General features: G+C 39.2%; 2 protein-coding genes across 6 annotated transcripts; one reads left to right on the top strand and one right to left on the bottom strand.

Annotated features, from left to right (window-relative positions):
• Window positions 1-615: 615 nt before the first annotated feature.
• Window positions 616-5947, top strand: LOC146301163 (GA-binding protein subunit beta-1-like). 5 transcript variants are annotated; one of them, XM_084709551.1, is made up of 9 exons: window positions 616-750; window positions 1442-1549; window positions 1708-1875; window positions 2125-2319; window positions 2659-2767; window positions 3286-3366; window positions 3771-3935; window positions 4035-4147; window positions 4277-5947. In XM_084709551.1, exons 2-9 carry the CDS (start codon window positions 1442-1444, stop codon window positions 4817-4819), a joined length of 1482 nt encoding a protein of 493 aa, XP_084565677.1. In that variant the 5' UTR covers window positions 616-750; the 3' UTR covers window positions 4820-5947. The 5 variants fall into 5 exon arrangements, with proteins under 5 accessions (XP_084565677.1, XP_084565656.1, XP_084565665.1 ...); XM_084709530.1 differs by having other exon boundaries at window positions 3286-3372; XM_084709539.1 differs by having other exon boundaries at window positions 1439-1549; window positions 3286-3372.
• Window positions 5948-7405: 1458 nt separating this feature from the next.
• On the bottom strand, window positions 7406-11023 carry LOC146301162 (cortexin-3). The gene is made up of 2 exons (XM_084670628.1): window positions 10806-11023; window positions 7406-9219 (listed from the first exon to the last, which is right to left on the bottom strand). The coding sequence occupies exon 2, from the start codon at window positions 9141-9143 to the stop codon at window positions 8892-8894; it is 252 nt and encodes an 83-aa protein (XP_084526754.1). The 5' UTR covers window positions 9144-9219; window positions 10806-11023; the 3' UTR covers window positions 7406-8891.
• Between the last annotated feature and the right edge of the window lie 5436 nt (window positions 11024-16459).

Raw genomic sequence — 16459 nt, 5'->3', positions numbered from 1 at the left:
GCCACGTATAGATCTAGCACTTTGTGTAACCTCTGGAGAGCGAGGAAGTAGATAATAGTCTCAAACTTAGTTATGACCGCATCACCTGTGTGCCGTTTCTCTTGTGCATCATTTGTGGAATGTGTGCTGTTTAAGGGCACGTTTTGGTGGTTACTATATCTGTACTGTCCAGCTAATGAATATAATCTGAGAGATATGTGCCTCATTCATGCCTATCACTCTGTTGTGGACTGATGGTGTGATCCGAGCTCGTTGCTAATAAATCTAGTCAACACTTTTTCGTTTGATTGTCTTCCTTGGTCTACCTTCTGACATTAAAAGTCATCTATCACTAATTTAACATAGTGTTTTCATTCTAATTTGGATGAGTAGTTAACAGCACATTCTTCTGTGGTGTGATGAACTGCTTTACATGCACTTTAACCATTTCGTTGGCAAGACTCAAACTAGTTAACTATCACCGCAGCACAAACTAGACACATTTTGTCTAATACCATACCAGTTTCTGCTAATACATAATGACTGAAAAGTACCTGGGAAAAGGCGATTTTCAAAATGTTTGAAAAAGTGCGCCAAGAATATACTGCGCAGTCTGCACTATTTCCAGTTCCGTTGTGTCAAGCCGCCATATTTGACCCACAAATAATGAAAACAATGATATTTGCTTAGCTTGAAAGTTTTGAAAGTGTATCAAACACACATTCTGGTTTGTAAACATAAGAGTTTATCTTGAGCCACTGAGTACCTAAGGTGAGTTATGCTTGATATTATTAGCTTTGTTAAAATTCGTAGAATGTTTGGCTGGGCTTAATCAAGTCTGCCATACTAAGCTGCAGTAGCTAAACTAGCCAGTCAGATAATACCTAGGGAGTTTGCAGTATGATTGTTTAGCTAGCTAGTCTTGCATTACAGCACACGCATTGCATATGTCATAAACCATATTCTGTCTTGCTGACCAGTAGAATAATTACATGTAAATAAATAATCACAAGGTTTAATGTTTCTTAATGCTACATAGCCTGTTAGTCTTCTGTGCCTCTTTCGTGGTGCCTTAGTTGTTAGCTAGCGGATGTGGAAATGGCAAGTACTGTATCGGTGCCTCTGATTTGGCATCCGTAGAATAGGTTCAACTTCCACCGGAACATCAATTATCGGGACATCATTATACTTATAAAAAATCCTTATTTCCATGTAAATAATTTGATATGTGTGCCCACCTATCCATGTCAAACTGTGCTGTGTAGTATACATGCAAGTGTTCTGGCTTCGCACTGAAAAAGTAAAAAGTAAACTACGAATATCTTAACGGTGAGGAACAGAGACACTTTAAAATATTAAACCTAGATGATGGACAATGTTTTTACCTAATTCCTTTTCTAAATACGAATTATTGACGCTCCGTGCCACCTGGTGAAAAAAAGTTTGACCACCCTCCCAGCAGATGTCGCTCGTGGATCTGGGGAAGCGCCTGTTGGAGGCAGCACGGGCAGGGCAGGACGATGATGTCAGGTCTCTCATGGCCAATGGGGCCCCGTTCACCACGGACTGGGTAAGGCCTGTTACATGTACATTACATAGAGAGGCATTTTTTCTTCAAATTATTACACGTCATAAGCTGTAGTCAATACATTGAATGAGGAGATTGTTCCTGTAATGTTCTCCGACTCTGTGATACAATGTCAAATAAAGCTCAAACCATTTTTCCAGCTGGGGACATCCCCTCTTCATTTAGCTGCTCAGTATGGACACCATTCTACTGCAGAGGTGCTTCTCAGAGCAGGTGTCAGCAGGGACGCCCGGACCAAAGTGGATAGAACCCCACTTCACATGGCAGCGACAGAGGGCCATTCAAGTATAGTGGAACTGCTAGTGAGGGTAAGGATAATGGTCTCACTACAGCTGTACTATCGCAGAGAAACAGAAAAGGTATATATATTAAATGTTAGGTGGCTTAACCAGATGCTGGAACGTTTCTAGATCCTCATGTATTACATCTTGGAAGTCGCTTTGGATAAAAGCGTCTGCTAAATGAATAAATGTACATGTAAATTACAACATGGGAAAACACATTTTAAAGTCCTTTCTGTTTTCACCTATGCATCTCTCTCACAATGTCTTCAACAGAGTGGGGCGGACATAAACGCTAAGGACATGCTTAAGATGACAGCACTTCACTGGGCAGCCCAGCATGGTCACAGGGAGGTGGCTGAGCTGCTGCTCAAATACGGCGCTGATGTTCATTCTCTCAGCAAGTTTGACAAGACCCCCTTTGACATTGCAATGGACACCAGCAACACAGAGCTTATGATACTGCTACAGGTGAAGGGAGGGGGGTTTGTGTGTTGCTGCTCCAAATGTGACTGATGTTTTCTTGTTGTGTAGTGCGTGCAAAATGGCAAACAGATCCCCTACTTTCAAGTTTCTGCCAGTGTTGCTATGGTTTCAGTGATAGTAATATCCTCAGCTACAGAAATACACATGAACCTATACTTTCAGCAACTAAACCCTCATTTAGAAAAGAGAAATGCATTATGCAACATATTGAGGCCCAAGGCTGGGAACACAGTACTGTATGTGGGAGGTATTGTATCAGTATTAGATCTTTGTCTGTTGTGTATGTGTGTGTGTGTGTGTGTGTGTGTGTGTGTGTCTTTCTAGGATGGTATGCAGAACCAGGTTAACATGAATCCAGAGCCTCAGTACATAATCCCTGCAAGTGGTGTACTAAACCTCTCAGACCTAGTGACCACAACTAAGAGCACTCCAGGTAAGAGGCACGCCACCCTGCATCAAAACAAGTTCAACATTCCACTACTTTGCTATGGCTAAATTAGGCTTAATTAAAATGACACTTCACAAGCAGGTTAATTTATGTTTTATACAGTGAATGTATGGTCTATTAGGAGTATTTCAATAAACACACATTTCAACACTAAAATATGTTCTAAAAGAAGAGGAATCAAAACCCCCAAAACAGATTAAATGAGATTTTAAATTAAATCAAATCAAAGGTGAATCAAACACTTTTGTTAAACAGTGAATGTATGGTCTGTATGGAATATTTAACTAAACGAAAATAAAATACGTAAGACCATGTCACCCCGGTGTTTTTCAGGACGCTCTCTAAAGCAATATTCTAATATTGAAATCCATCTAAGACAGCAAGAATAGGGCAATAATCGTGTAGTGTGCAGGTGGCATAAGTCTACTGTATACAGACAGTCTCTCAGAAATGCTAGGTGATGAAGTAAGAAAGTGAACAGTGCACCATCTGTTGTCACCCAGGAGAACCTGGCTCAACCACCTCAGTTCTGGCTACCCTTGCAGCCCTGGCAGAGGCCTCTGGACCCATGGGGAAGTCCAATGGTGCTGGTAATAATACTAATAATACACTTAAAAAAAAGGGTGGAATCTCAATTAGTGGGTGTACTGTTTGAGAGACTACACCCTTCAGAATGATACTTTCAAACACATGTAAATTGATTACATGGGGGGGCATGTAAAAAAAAACAATAAAAAAAAATTGAAGAAAAGGATATAAAAAATACTAATAATTTAATCGTAAAATCACTTTTCTGAAAATTAGCTTTTTAGTCATGGGTATCAAGTTTGAAATAGGCATGGAAATCCATAGGTCTAAAGGCTTGGGGAGCCTGTTATAGACTGTGGTCACAATATAATACTAATGTATTTGGATTATGCCAGCATTCACTGTAGTTTTGAAGAAAAATGATTTGGTTGTTACTAAACATATGGTCTTTTCCCCTCAGGCAAATCAGAGGATGCAATAGCGGCAGATTCCGTGGACTCAGCCATACAGCATATGGTGGGCGATGGGGGTCAAAGGGTCATCACCATAGTAACAGATCAACATGGTAACCTGCAACCAGCTGGGCTTGGAAAGCAGTTCTTTGTTACCATGCAGGGCCAGCAAAGTGAGCAGTAACCCCCAAAACATATATTTCAACATTATTTTTTATCTTTTGTATGCTATGTTGTATGCTAAAATGCCTTGCTCTGAAATTGCTCTGTAGTGGTGGCAGTTCCAGCTGGTCATATCACAGAGGAAGTAGTGGAGGAAGAACTTCAGATACCCACTCCCTCACGGAAGAGGAGGACAGAACCATCAGCCAATCACAGCCCCAAGGTTAGACAATAATTGCATGTGCTTACTGCATGTATTACTGATCACTTTGCACCTGAATCCCATCTTGAGTTTCTGATGGCTTCAATGGCTTCCGTCCTCTTCACCATGTGATTTTGTGTGTTTTTCCAGAAGGGGAAAGATAGTCGTGAGCAACTCCAAAAGCAGCTGCAGGAGGCTAACAGGAAGGCCCAGGAGTACCGTCAACAGCTCCTGCAGAAGGAGCAGGAGGCTGAGCAGTACCGCCTCAGACTGGAGCAGGCTATGGCCAGCGGGCAAGCCAACAAGCCTACTGCTGTCTCTAGATCACAAGTTAAAGAGGAGGTCGTTCAGGAGGAACAACTTGAGGTGGAAGAGACTGGTGGATTGGTGATGGGAGTTGGAGAAGTGGTGGGAATCGGAGAGGTTGTGGGAGGTGGAGAGGAGGACAGAGTTGAAGGAGATGAGGATAAGATAGAGGGAGAGAAAGAAGTAGGGGAGGACATTGTAGAAGGAGAGGAGGATGCTGTCATTCTCCCCGAAGACACCATTCTGGTAAAAGTGGGGGAGTTGGATGCAGGGGAGGGGGAGCAGGTGGCTCTTGAAGAAACGGAGGAAAGGGAGAAGGTCAAAAGCAAGGTCACCACCCCAAAGCGAGGCAGAGGTCGAGGGAGAGGTAGACGTAGGAGGTTTTAGTCATGTTGTTTTTCTGCTTGTTTGTTGTTACAATATCTTATAGTCTATGTTTTTATATTAATACAACCTGTCGTAATTGTCATGTGGTATTTGTAAATATATTGCTAAATCTTTTTATACAAGCCATTGGTTAGCACTAGTTAAAGCTCATACTGATATTCTTGGAGGGTGCTGCTGTCTAGGCACACACAAGTCTTAGTCTATTAGTCCCCAATATTCAGTAGCAGTATCTGAATGCATGAAAAGTTGTTGAATAGTTAACGCTGTACATATTGAGAGTTTGATGTGATAGAACCTTGAAGGTTTTTCAAAAGCATTTTTATAGATTACACTGCGATTAACATTTTTAACATCCATGAAAGAAATCTTGTCATGTAAATACAATTTAAAAGTATGATGTATGTTATATATACAGTACCATGTAGCTTTACCTATGTTTTTACTTCTTTAGCAGATTAGTAATGCCTAGAAAGTCATACCTAATATGTTTTGATGGAACTCGCATTTGTTACATCAGTAATTGGTCCGTCTCCTCTTTGCCAACCTTTGCTACCTTATGGTGGACAGCTAATTTGAATATATGCACCCTCAGTGCTGTTGTCTCTGCCTCTCTTCTTTAAGAGTTGTTGAAAACGTTTTTAATACTTATTAAGACAACTGTGTATGTGACCATGTGTGGTGAAGGTCGGTGTGTGTGCTATACTATTCACATGGTTGTGGTGCGACCTTAACCACAGATAAGCCTTAAATTCCCAACTATCTATGATTTTATAGAATGGTTAGGTGTACCAGGCACAACATACTACCTATGTGTTTTTGACCACTGCAAACATCTAGCAATTTTAGTTTCTCAGTCATAGAAAGGTTGTATTGCTTAAATCTTTTTCCGTTATCGTATTGTAACATGCAACACCATTAATGTGATTTGTAAATTATTATTTTTTACTGGATGTAATCTCAAAATACAGCATCATTGTACAGTTTTAAAAATCTCAAAACTTTCTGTCAAAGAAACACTTATAACACTTTGCACTCTTAAGAAAGGTTTCTAATTTTGGTTTGTAACTACATTTAACGTCTTTATAAACAGTTTTGTATTTTTTGTAATAAAACACTATTGGGATCTTTGTCTGTGTAGTAGTAGGTTTTTATAAAATATGGATAGTTATGATCGTGTTTATCTTGGAAAATGTCACAATAATGAAGTTGGTTTGTATGACATTTAACCCTTTATTGAGCAAATAGATGTAATCAGTAAATTACTTTACTGATATTGTATCCATACACTTTTTGTCTATCGTCATACTTCAATTGACTTGCCATGACAAATCCAGTTTACATTTAGTCATTCAGCAGACGCTCTTATCCAGAGCGACTTACATTAAGTACAGGGACATGCTCCCTGAGACAAGTAGGGTGAAGTGCCTTCCCCAAGGACTCAACGTCATTTTTGCATGGTTGGGAATCGAACTGGCAACCTTCCGACTAATAGCCCGACTCCCTAACCGCTCAGCCATCTGACCCCCCCAAGTTTTTTGCCTATTATTGGACTGAATGAATCTTGCAATACCGAGGACACCACAGCAATATTACAACACAAGGGAGGTATTTGCTCTGCAAAGTTAATTGTGTAATACCAACACTGTTCTTCCTCTTGAGAATTATGTTCATAAACCATTAAATTGACTTACGACTGAATACAGAAAGACTTTTTGGGAAGGAAATATTAATTTGAGGCCTACAATTAGGGCAGTTGTGTGTTTGTAGCAGACTTTAATATCCGACTTAGCTTAGCGTACTTAAACTAAACTAATTAGCCCTGAAGATAAGTACTTTTTGACCCTGTATGGACCCTCAGTGGTTCTTTGATATTATCATTAAACCTAAATTCACTGTAGAGTATATGTAAATGATTATGGGATGATCTGTCCTTCATCAAGGACAGGAAGGCTTTTACAATCCAGATGGCTGCTATGAAGCAATTAAAAAAAGCAACATATATACCAAAAAAGTTCATAAACATACAATGCATCCTTCTGCTTCAATATGTACAATAATTTGATGCTAATTTCTGTCTCATATACTAGGTATGTCAAGGCACCACAGTGCCTTCAGTTTCAGAGTGGATTGTTATTCTGCATGATATTGGATCCGTCTCACTCGAAAGAACAGACCCTGCCTGCAGCTGGAGCTCTGTCTGTCTGTCTGTCTGTCTGTCTGTCTCTCTCTCTCTCTCTCTCTCTCTCTCTCTCTCTCTCTCTCTCTCTCTCTCTCTATCTCTCTCTCTTTGTCTTTCTCTCTCCCTCTAAACCCTACTGTAGATGGAGCCGTCCTCTCTCTGTCTTTCAGTTCAGTTCAGAATGCTTTATGTCTGTATTGGCCTGATGAAAGCCAGACAAAGTGTCTGGATTCACAAAATCCAAGCAGACAGCAGTAAGCCACCTCTGTCACAAACTGATAAAACATTCCCCCAATACTGTATGCTGCTGATATCAGGAGCTTCAAAAAAGGTTCAAGGAAACAATTATTTTGTCTGTTAATAACACAAATGTGGAAAGGATTTGTGATTATTTTTTTAATATTAAAAACAGATTACTTCAGGCAAACATCACAAGGTCAATGTAAGTTTTTAACACTGACAAAAGCAACATGTGTTTCTATGTTTAAGCAACATACCAAAAGCTTTAAAACACTTATTCAAAGCACTACACAATGCCCGCCATCATGCTATGAGAGTATACCATATCACAAACATGTATTAATACTTCACATCAACGCAGATTGGTTTTACTATTGAACAAATCATTTGGGATAGGAAAAGGCCACAGCATATCACAAGAACCCCATACCAAGTGTCGAGTCCCAGGGTAGTGGAACAAGCATGATTTGCACTGTTTGGCAGTTTCATGACTCTTAGCAAAGTGCAAGCCATCTTAATGTGTGCACAAGGCTGGTTTATCTCACAGCTAACTATTTGTAAACAATCTACACTATAAGGCATACAGTTGAAGATTTTCCCAGACAAAGAGCCACATACAGAGTTCATAAAGGGATGGACATGAGATTATATTATCATTTGTGCAAATCTGGCATACCAACTGTGTATATACCAACTGCAGGCAGTTATATGCTTTATGTTTTTTTTGTTTGTATGTTGTTGTTTAGTTTTATTAAATAATTTAAATGGGTCTCTCAAGTGGGTACTACACAGAACCATATCTAAGACAAAACTATGAAACTTTTTCAGATTTTTTTTCTTAAAAACATATTATTAGGCACGAGGAACAGCACAGTAAACATGTTTTTCAATATACCTCATTTGGTTTATGACTCCTTAAACACCAAAGGTCTGGGTCCATCTGAAAGGACCAACATTGAATAGTTAACACATCCATTGCTGACATCGAACATCTACGGTTGAGTCCAGAGAGAAATTAAAGGGAAAGTTCACCCACTTTTGTAATACTCTGTAGGCCTAAACAGTTTTACCAACACTGATTGTCTACATCTTTGTATATCTTTCCCACCAATCTGAAGAACATTTGCAACAAAGACGTTGCAAACGCACAGGCAACACAGTATCCCTGGTTTGAAATGGCATATTCAGAGTTATGGAGTTTGTATAGCTTTTTCTTTTACGTCGCTTTGGATAAAAACGTCTGCTAAATTAATAGATGTAAATGCAAATGGAAATCAAGCAGAGAAGTACTAGTACATTATCTGAGGGTGGCTGTGGCAACGAGGTAGTCCATACTGATGGATGTGATGCATAAGTTGCGGATGTACCTTAAACAACAAATATTATGTAAGAATTGTATGAAATTATGTGGAGTTGTTTTTTACATTTTATGGCCAGCATTTACAGATTGAGAAGCTTTGACCGTGAACTGTGGTGCATTGATAACACACACTCTGTAAAAATGTACGGATGTGTTTACCACAAAGATGTAGCCCTGGTGATTTGGCAGTCATTTGTTCACAATGGGAAAATAGACGTTTTACAAGCAGTAAACTGTGGAACAATTAATTGGTTTTCTCCAACAACAACAACTCTTCAGGCCTTAGGGGCACTTCAGACGATGCGGTAATCAAACGTGTCCTTCTCAGTATGGTCGGTCCAGTTGGAGGAGGGCATGCTGCGATAGGGGTCCAGCAGGATCCGGAAGCAACGCACAATGAGCAGTGCCAGGAATATAAACAGAAGCAGAACAAACACGAATGCAGCCTTCTGCTCCAGTGTCTGGTAAGAAGGCATATGATGGCCACCGCCCGAGGCAGACAAGGTACTGCTAAAGAATCCCTCGCCCATCCTGGGCACATCCATTACTGCTCACTGCTCCCAGTCTCTTTTTGCCACTCAGAGATGTAAGATGATGGTAGAGGCCTGAAGTAGGAAGTTCCTGTGTCGGATGCCAAACAAAGCAAACAGAAGGCAAGGCATTGCATTCAATAACTTAAGCTGTTGAAAAGGATTGATTGAGGACCACAGTCATGCAGCGGGCAGGGAACATAATGAACTGTAGATGAAGTGAAAGCATTGTAGTTTAGAGCATATCATGTATTTTCCTTCTCAAACATACTTGTGTAAATGTCTGTGCATCACAATAAGAGGCACTTTTGGGGTTACGGCCAATCCATCATGGTTTTGCAAGCCTTTAGCATTGTCACAGAAAATCACAGTATCACCTGTAATTATAGGATACCAGAACTGTTTTTGTGTGATGGCTCATGGGGACAAGACAGACGAGAGCAGCCTTTGCTCTCTACAAATCTCTGCCAGGGACTCTCTCCAGAGAAGAGACTTCAACCCTGCCTCACTTTGACAGACAGAGGACTGAGCGTGCTGTAATCCATCACACTTAGTGCTCAGAAATTCAATTTTACACCGGTGACTTATTGCTGTTATGGTGGAATTTGAGAGCTGATGTGGCAGTAAACTAAGCTGAAGAAGGACCACGGCAAGAATTCACAATATCAATATATTATTATATTAGTCAATCAATATCAGATTGAATAAGCTTGTTGGTAAATGGAATAAGAAATGAAATTCTGAAGTGAAATTCTGAAGTGAATTACTGAAGTGATTTATATCATAAACAACACACATTTGATCTGCCATCAAGTGCTAACCACTTATCTATAGCCCCCCCCCCCCCCCCCTAACTCCATTATGAAAACATTATAATGACAGCATATTGATAATTATATGATGCCATTTGTTGTTTGACTGTCATCATGGTCATTTGCATCGTCACTGTGTAAGCCTGCGGCAGCCCTAGTGTCTGAAGCTATATGGCCTACATCGTTTAGTAAGCTTCAATTACGTACAAAGATAAAATCTACATTGGTGTTCCACTGGATCAAACAATGAATTATTTGATTGCTTTTGTAAAATTGTGAAAGAATCAAAATGTCATGTGTTAACCACTTGGAACAATGGTAGCTCTGATAATTTGCTTCAGTCCGTTTGTTAAGGCTAGTACAGTCAGGTCTTGAAAATCCCTAGGCCTAAATTAAATGGCATTAAGGAATTGAATGAAGCACTTCGTCACAGTTGACATTTTTGTGTTAGCATTTTTGATGTTGATGGAAAGAAGTTTAAACTCTAAGGTCCTACTTTATCAAAACATTAAGTTGCCAAGCCTTAACGTAATAAAATGGCATTGCTTTAAAGACCAATATACAGTTGTAGGCTAAATTCTACGTTAAAATGATGATGTTTAGCCACTATTAGTGCAACGTGCCATATCAACACGCATTTTTCAAGAATTGTGCAATGAAACCGGCACGTGTTGCGCATCAAGCACATCGCATCCATTTGGACTGTAATGTCGCGTATAGGGCGATAACCTACCCCCACAACGCCCAGTATAAAGAACAAATAAGTGTTGACACACATTTGAGAAATTAACGCTACTTTGACAACCATAGCCTATAAAAAGAAAAGAAAACCGTAGATGTAATTTCATTCGAAAACGCCACTAACCTGTTAGAAGAGCGCGGGAAATGTTCTCAGTGAAAACCCTATTCCCAAATGTATTTTTCGTTACAGCCTATCATCAATTCTGAAAAAACTATAACGTCTATCAAAACGTAGCTTGCTTCCCTTATATTTTCATATATCAACGTTCTCTCAAACTCCTTTCGTCGTCTAGTTGCCCATCTCACACACCCCTACACTGAAGAAAACGATGTGGCGGCGGTATCTCGTCGCCAATGGCAACCTGTTGCCATAGTAATCCTCTCAGGCAGGTATCATTTGTGGATGTCAAGGTGTGGTTCCTTTTCACTGATGGGAAATTAATTTGCTGATCCCCTCATTATTATAGCCTACTGAAGTCTTGCACTTTTTATTGTTGTGTAGCAACAACAATGCACACACTTCCACCATGGGAAATATAGGCTAGAGGCTACCATATCCTCTCGAGGAAGATGTACTTTCAGTCTTTACTCAATTAGGACTATATTTTGGATGACTATTTTATCAAAACTTAAAAACTCACACCAACAATGTTTTTAATGCTCTGTACTAATGTTTTAAATGACACAATTTATCCTTTTCATGGGTCTTTCATGACACGGCTTGAAAAACATGGCTTACCAAAATTTGACATGAATATAGGGCTTACTTTTATTAGCCAATGCGCTCATGTATAACCTTTGAAGCCTATTAAATCTAAGTCTCCAACCTTTATTCTGTTCAGCCTTTTTTTTTTTTTACAACAATTTAACCTTTGAAATGATTCCCTTGTTTGCACATTTTAGCAATTAGGCCTATTGCTTATATATTACGATAGGTCTTGACAAACACCATACTCATGGATTGGAAACAGCTTTGCCAAGCTGTCTAAGAAGTGTTAGTAATCTTTAAATCATGACACAGATTTTAATTTAATGTCATCTTATTTAGTTTTTTAATTGTGTCATTGGAAGCAGTGGGGGGTTTTTGCACTTTAATTTCATCCACTAAAATCCAGACTGGATTCAATAATTATTAGGTTGACTCCTTCAGTGTGAACCGGGGTGACTGAGGTGAGCAGGGTAAAATCGTCCGAAGCAATGTCCAGGTTGCAGTGGAAATAAACCTTTTTGGCGTAATAATATGACAGAGAGGTAGATTCAAGTTCTTTGACTTACAGTCTATAACCGTCTAGCATTTAGCACATTGTCATATTTCTTAGAACCTATACAAGTTTCTCCATTCAAAACACATCATATATTATAAAACACAGTAAGGAAAATGCTTTTATTGGGAAAAGCCAAACTGGCCTTATCTTTTTCGGCAAAGCAAAATTACAAATCTAATTATTCAAGGCGTGGTCTGCAACAAGGCAACAAAAAAGGGGAAATCATTCCACCATAAAGACTTATACTGCCCTCTGATGGTAGCTTGACACTACTGCTACTGACCACTACTTACACAAAAGTACATTTAGACTTTTTAGTATATCCTATATTACTGGCTAAGCTTGTTTGTACTTCTAATTTATCATTTGTAGTTTTGGGACATTAGGGAATAATCTTAACAGTGGTTTTCCTTGTGGATACTGGTGGTATAATGTAATGAAGTATGTATAACGTGATTATTACAAAGCAATTCACCCTTTAATTACTCTTACATTATTACTAAGGTCAATTACAATATCAACAACATTGAATGATCACACTGAATGAAAGGTATGAGATGTTTGTAATCATCAGTCAAGCCAGTATTTGTATTATTTGATGGGGATTCATACTAATGGAAAGAAAACCAGGAATAACCATAAAATGCAGATTAGAATAAAAAAATCTAATCATGCCTCATGCCTTAGTTTGAAGAACAGTGCAGTGCATTTGAAAGTAGATACATCGTTTCTAAAATGTTTGTGTAAGCATGTTGCAGGCCTGCAGTTATTGCTAAATACCTTGTCTTAAAACTTGTTGTAGCACAATATTAAACATGGCATAATAATTACAATTTAATGCCTGATCATACAATATTGCAATAAAAAATTTGAGGTAAGCATTTATAAACTAATGTCTGCACATTAGCAATTTTACATTTCAATTTGTTCTTTTATGCTACAATCAATAGTTTTCTTCCTTTTTTTCCCAGTGGAATGATAGTAAGTGGAGTTGTGAGTAACATTATTGTACAGAAGCCCCAAAGGAAATTGTTGTGGAGTCAAATTAGGGTAAGCAAGGAGGGCAGGAGGATTTTGTGCCACCAGGTGTCAGTACAGAGCTGTGAATCAAATACTCATGATGCAAACATTTCACAAGGACAGTTACATGCCATCAGAGCCATAGAAAAAGTTTTTCTATGGCTCTGCATGCCATCAAAGATTGAAGAAATTCTATACCATCAGAAATTACAAGTACACACATCCTTCACTCAAATAGAAGTACAGACATTCATGTTTGAAAATTCTCAGGTAAAAGTTGAAGTGCTGACTACACTTTCACTCAAGTTAAAGTAAAGACGTATGGGCTCTGAAATATACTTAAGCAAAAAGTAATAATTACAATGACCTGTTTTAGTGTTTTAGTAAAAAGTTGTTTATCTGTAAAACAGTGTAAAACTGTAATAACAACATAACAGTGTTAAAACAGTGTAACGTGAACGGTAAGTGTTACATTTCCTGGAATGACTGAGAAAGTTATGGAGGCTTGGCTCTTGCTAGACGTAGCACTGTACTGCTCTTCTGTGTCCTACTCAAGCTCTCAAAGTCCCATCTCCCTCTTCTTTGGCTTTCTCTTTCCCTCCCTCCCAGTCTCTCACTAACATATGCACACTCACAACATCTTAAGTGTTGATGATGTCATATCATGTCTGACTGTCTTTCCTTTGAAAAGGGACTCAGAAATCATGTTAAGCTCCTAAAACATTTGAATGCATCTTCCAACAAAGCAGACCATATATGTTTATTACCTCAACCTCTTAACATTTCCCTTGCCACAAGAAGGTTTTGGGTTGTTGGATATTTGAATTAATAAGGCAATGTGCTGAGAAGCATCAGCGATTTTACCGCGGGTGCAGGGGGTTCATTTGCACCCCCTACTGTTGGGATGAAAACATTTACATCTTCAAATTTATGTAAAAAAACGATAACATGTTTTTAGAACATTTTGTCAGAGTTGTATGTTCTATCATAGTTTGTTGTACTCTCATAATTAATTAATTTTAAGATCTATTATTAATTTGAGCATGTTTTTGTAAGCAAACAAAATAAAAATGACTACACTTTGCACCCCCAGTTTTAAAACCTAGAATCGCATATGATGAGAGGGTTGGAGTGGAATACAGTAATGGTAACAACATGGCTGGCTAACACATTAATATGCGTTATTAACTATTTTAGATATATTTCTATTAGAAATGTTCTATTTTAATTCTCATTTTAGCCTTCTTTGTGTTCTATAAAAGCCATGCTATATTGTTCGTGGTTCATGAGTGTCTAATAGTGGGATGAATAAACCAGTTATTTTCCCATTAAATTCATCAGAAACATTCTAGAGCAGAATATCCTTAGAATCATATCGCAAGTAAAAGAGTTTGGTTTTTACACCAATCTCAAGACACTGCAACCCTGGTCTCTAGAAATAGCCCAGCCAATTTAAAATGACAAAAAGTAAAAGTAAAAATCTTCCCGGCATAAAAAGAAAATCTTCATTTCTTAAAACTGTCAACCACTCAGTCTCCCTGTGACAGTAATGATTCTAAGGCTGTAAGGCTGTGCCATTCAGAGCAATATGGAATTTCTCTGACAAATTACACAAATTGTTAAGATGGCAGACAAGAAAGAAGAAAATTATGTGTCAGGGACAGTTGGGAAAGAAGGAGTGGAAATAGGGCCTGGGTGTGCTTCTGTTAAGCAACTAATTGAGTAGGCTACACATGAAATGGGTGAAGGTGGTTCAGGTACTAGATTCTGAGGGGCAGTTGATTCAGTTGGCGATATCACTCATCACGCAAATCCAATCACACTCATCAGCAAAAACAGTGTATTCAAGGCCAAGAAGACTGATGGTCTTTTTTTTTCATAATGTTTTGCATTTCTGCTTCATTTAGGATTGTGACAGTGTAAATGAACAGGAAACATAGGGGAAAGAGGGAGGAGAGGACAGAGAGAGCCGTCACGCAGCTGAACCATACTGCCAAAATACAAAGTGTATGAAAACTAATTAAAATCATGCTTGAATACAATGGGTCTCCGTTCTGAACCATCTTCAAGGATGTGGCCTATATTGTCAGCACTGGCAGCCTGGATGGCTGTCCGTGAATTCTAAAGTCACAGTATCTGAAACTCTGCTTCAAGTCTACTGTGAGATATTCAGACAGAGAAGTACACCAATAGTAGAGAAAATGTGGGACACATTACAAGAATAACAGGTTACGGGAGGTAAGACATAGCCTGTCGGTTGAAGAATGCAGTAATGATAATGAACACCTGCTAAAGACTGAGGCAGAGAAAACTTGAGACATAGTTTGGGTCCCTGTTGGTGTAGTTTTCCTCTTAGCTGTTGCTTTGGTATCCAGGTCACACAGTTGGATCTCAGAGACTTCAAAAAGGTGAACCACGGCTGAATGCTGTATCATGATGTTGACATTCTTATTTGTGCCTCTAGTCTCAAATCTCAAAGCAGCAAGATTACTATTAAGCATATAAATGAGAAGATTCTCCCCCAGGATAAGCAGACTATCATTACTTTGTTTACAACCCATGCAAGCCATATAGGCAATTAACTGAAGGTTAGTGGAACTCATATTTTTATCAACTCTTCTCCATGGCAGTTATTCCATAGAACATTGTGTTGACATGGAGTTAGTTACAGCTGAAGACTAAAAACACATATGAACAATTCCAGTTCAAGGTGAGGTGCTAAGTATTTGCCTGACTAAAGCCTGATAAATGGTTGGAAAAATCTCAAACTGTCACCTCCGTTACTCTGTAATCAATTCCTCTCAGTCCAGGGCAAACAGATAGTCATGGGCACATAAAAACACTGTCAGGTCAAAAAAAACAAGACGTGAACACATTTTTACAGACCAACAAAATCAGAACTTGAAATTTGGCATCTGGCTATACATTTTATTTTGTATTTTTACCAGAAAATCATCAACAATCAAAAAAAAAACATATACAGTATGTGCAAAATGGTATAGTTCATTTTTATACATGATATACAGTACGATAGGTATTAGTTTGGACTGAAGGAGGTCGGTTTGGACTGGTTGTGCTTGGGGACTTCCAGTTGGCTGACAATAGTCAGTTTGACAGATCCAGACAGGCTGGAGGGGCCTGGAGGGGTAATTGGGGCGGGATGTCCTGGACAGGACAGGTGCAGGGCTGAGCAGGTTGGGACAGGCAGGGAACATTGGCATGGATAGGGAATGGGGATGGCAAGGGATATAGAGGTCAGGGTACTGAGGCAGATGAGGGTGGTGGCAAAAGGGAGCCTTTCGAAACAGACAGGCACAGGTGTCTCCTTGTCTCCGGGTGAAAGTGTCAAAAGTGCTGAGGTGAGACTTCTGATGAGCAGGAACGAACTGGATTGAACTGGTACTGCACCATGTGCCCTCTACTGTAGTGTTGGGGGTGTGCCGCGAGCCATGCGTTTAGTGCGTGCCAAACATACCAACCATACCACATTACT

The sequence above is a fragment of the Hypomesus nipponensis genome, chromosome 2 (genome assembly GCF_054491055.1).
Source record: "Hypomesus nipponensis isolate SF chromosome 2, ASM5449105v1, whole genome shotgun sequence".
Lineage (NCBI taxonomy): Eukaryota > Metazoa > Chordata > Actinopteri > Osmeriformes > Osmeridae > Hypomesus > Hypomesus nipponensis.
This window is presented reverse-complemented; position numbering and strand designations above follow the sequence as displayed.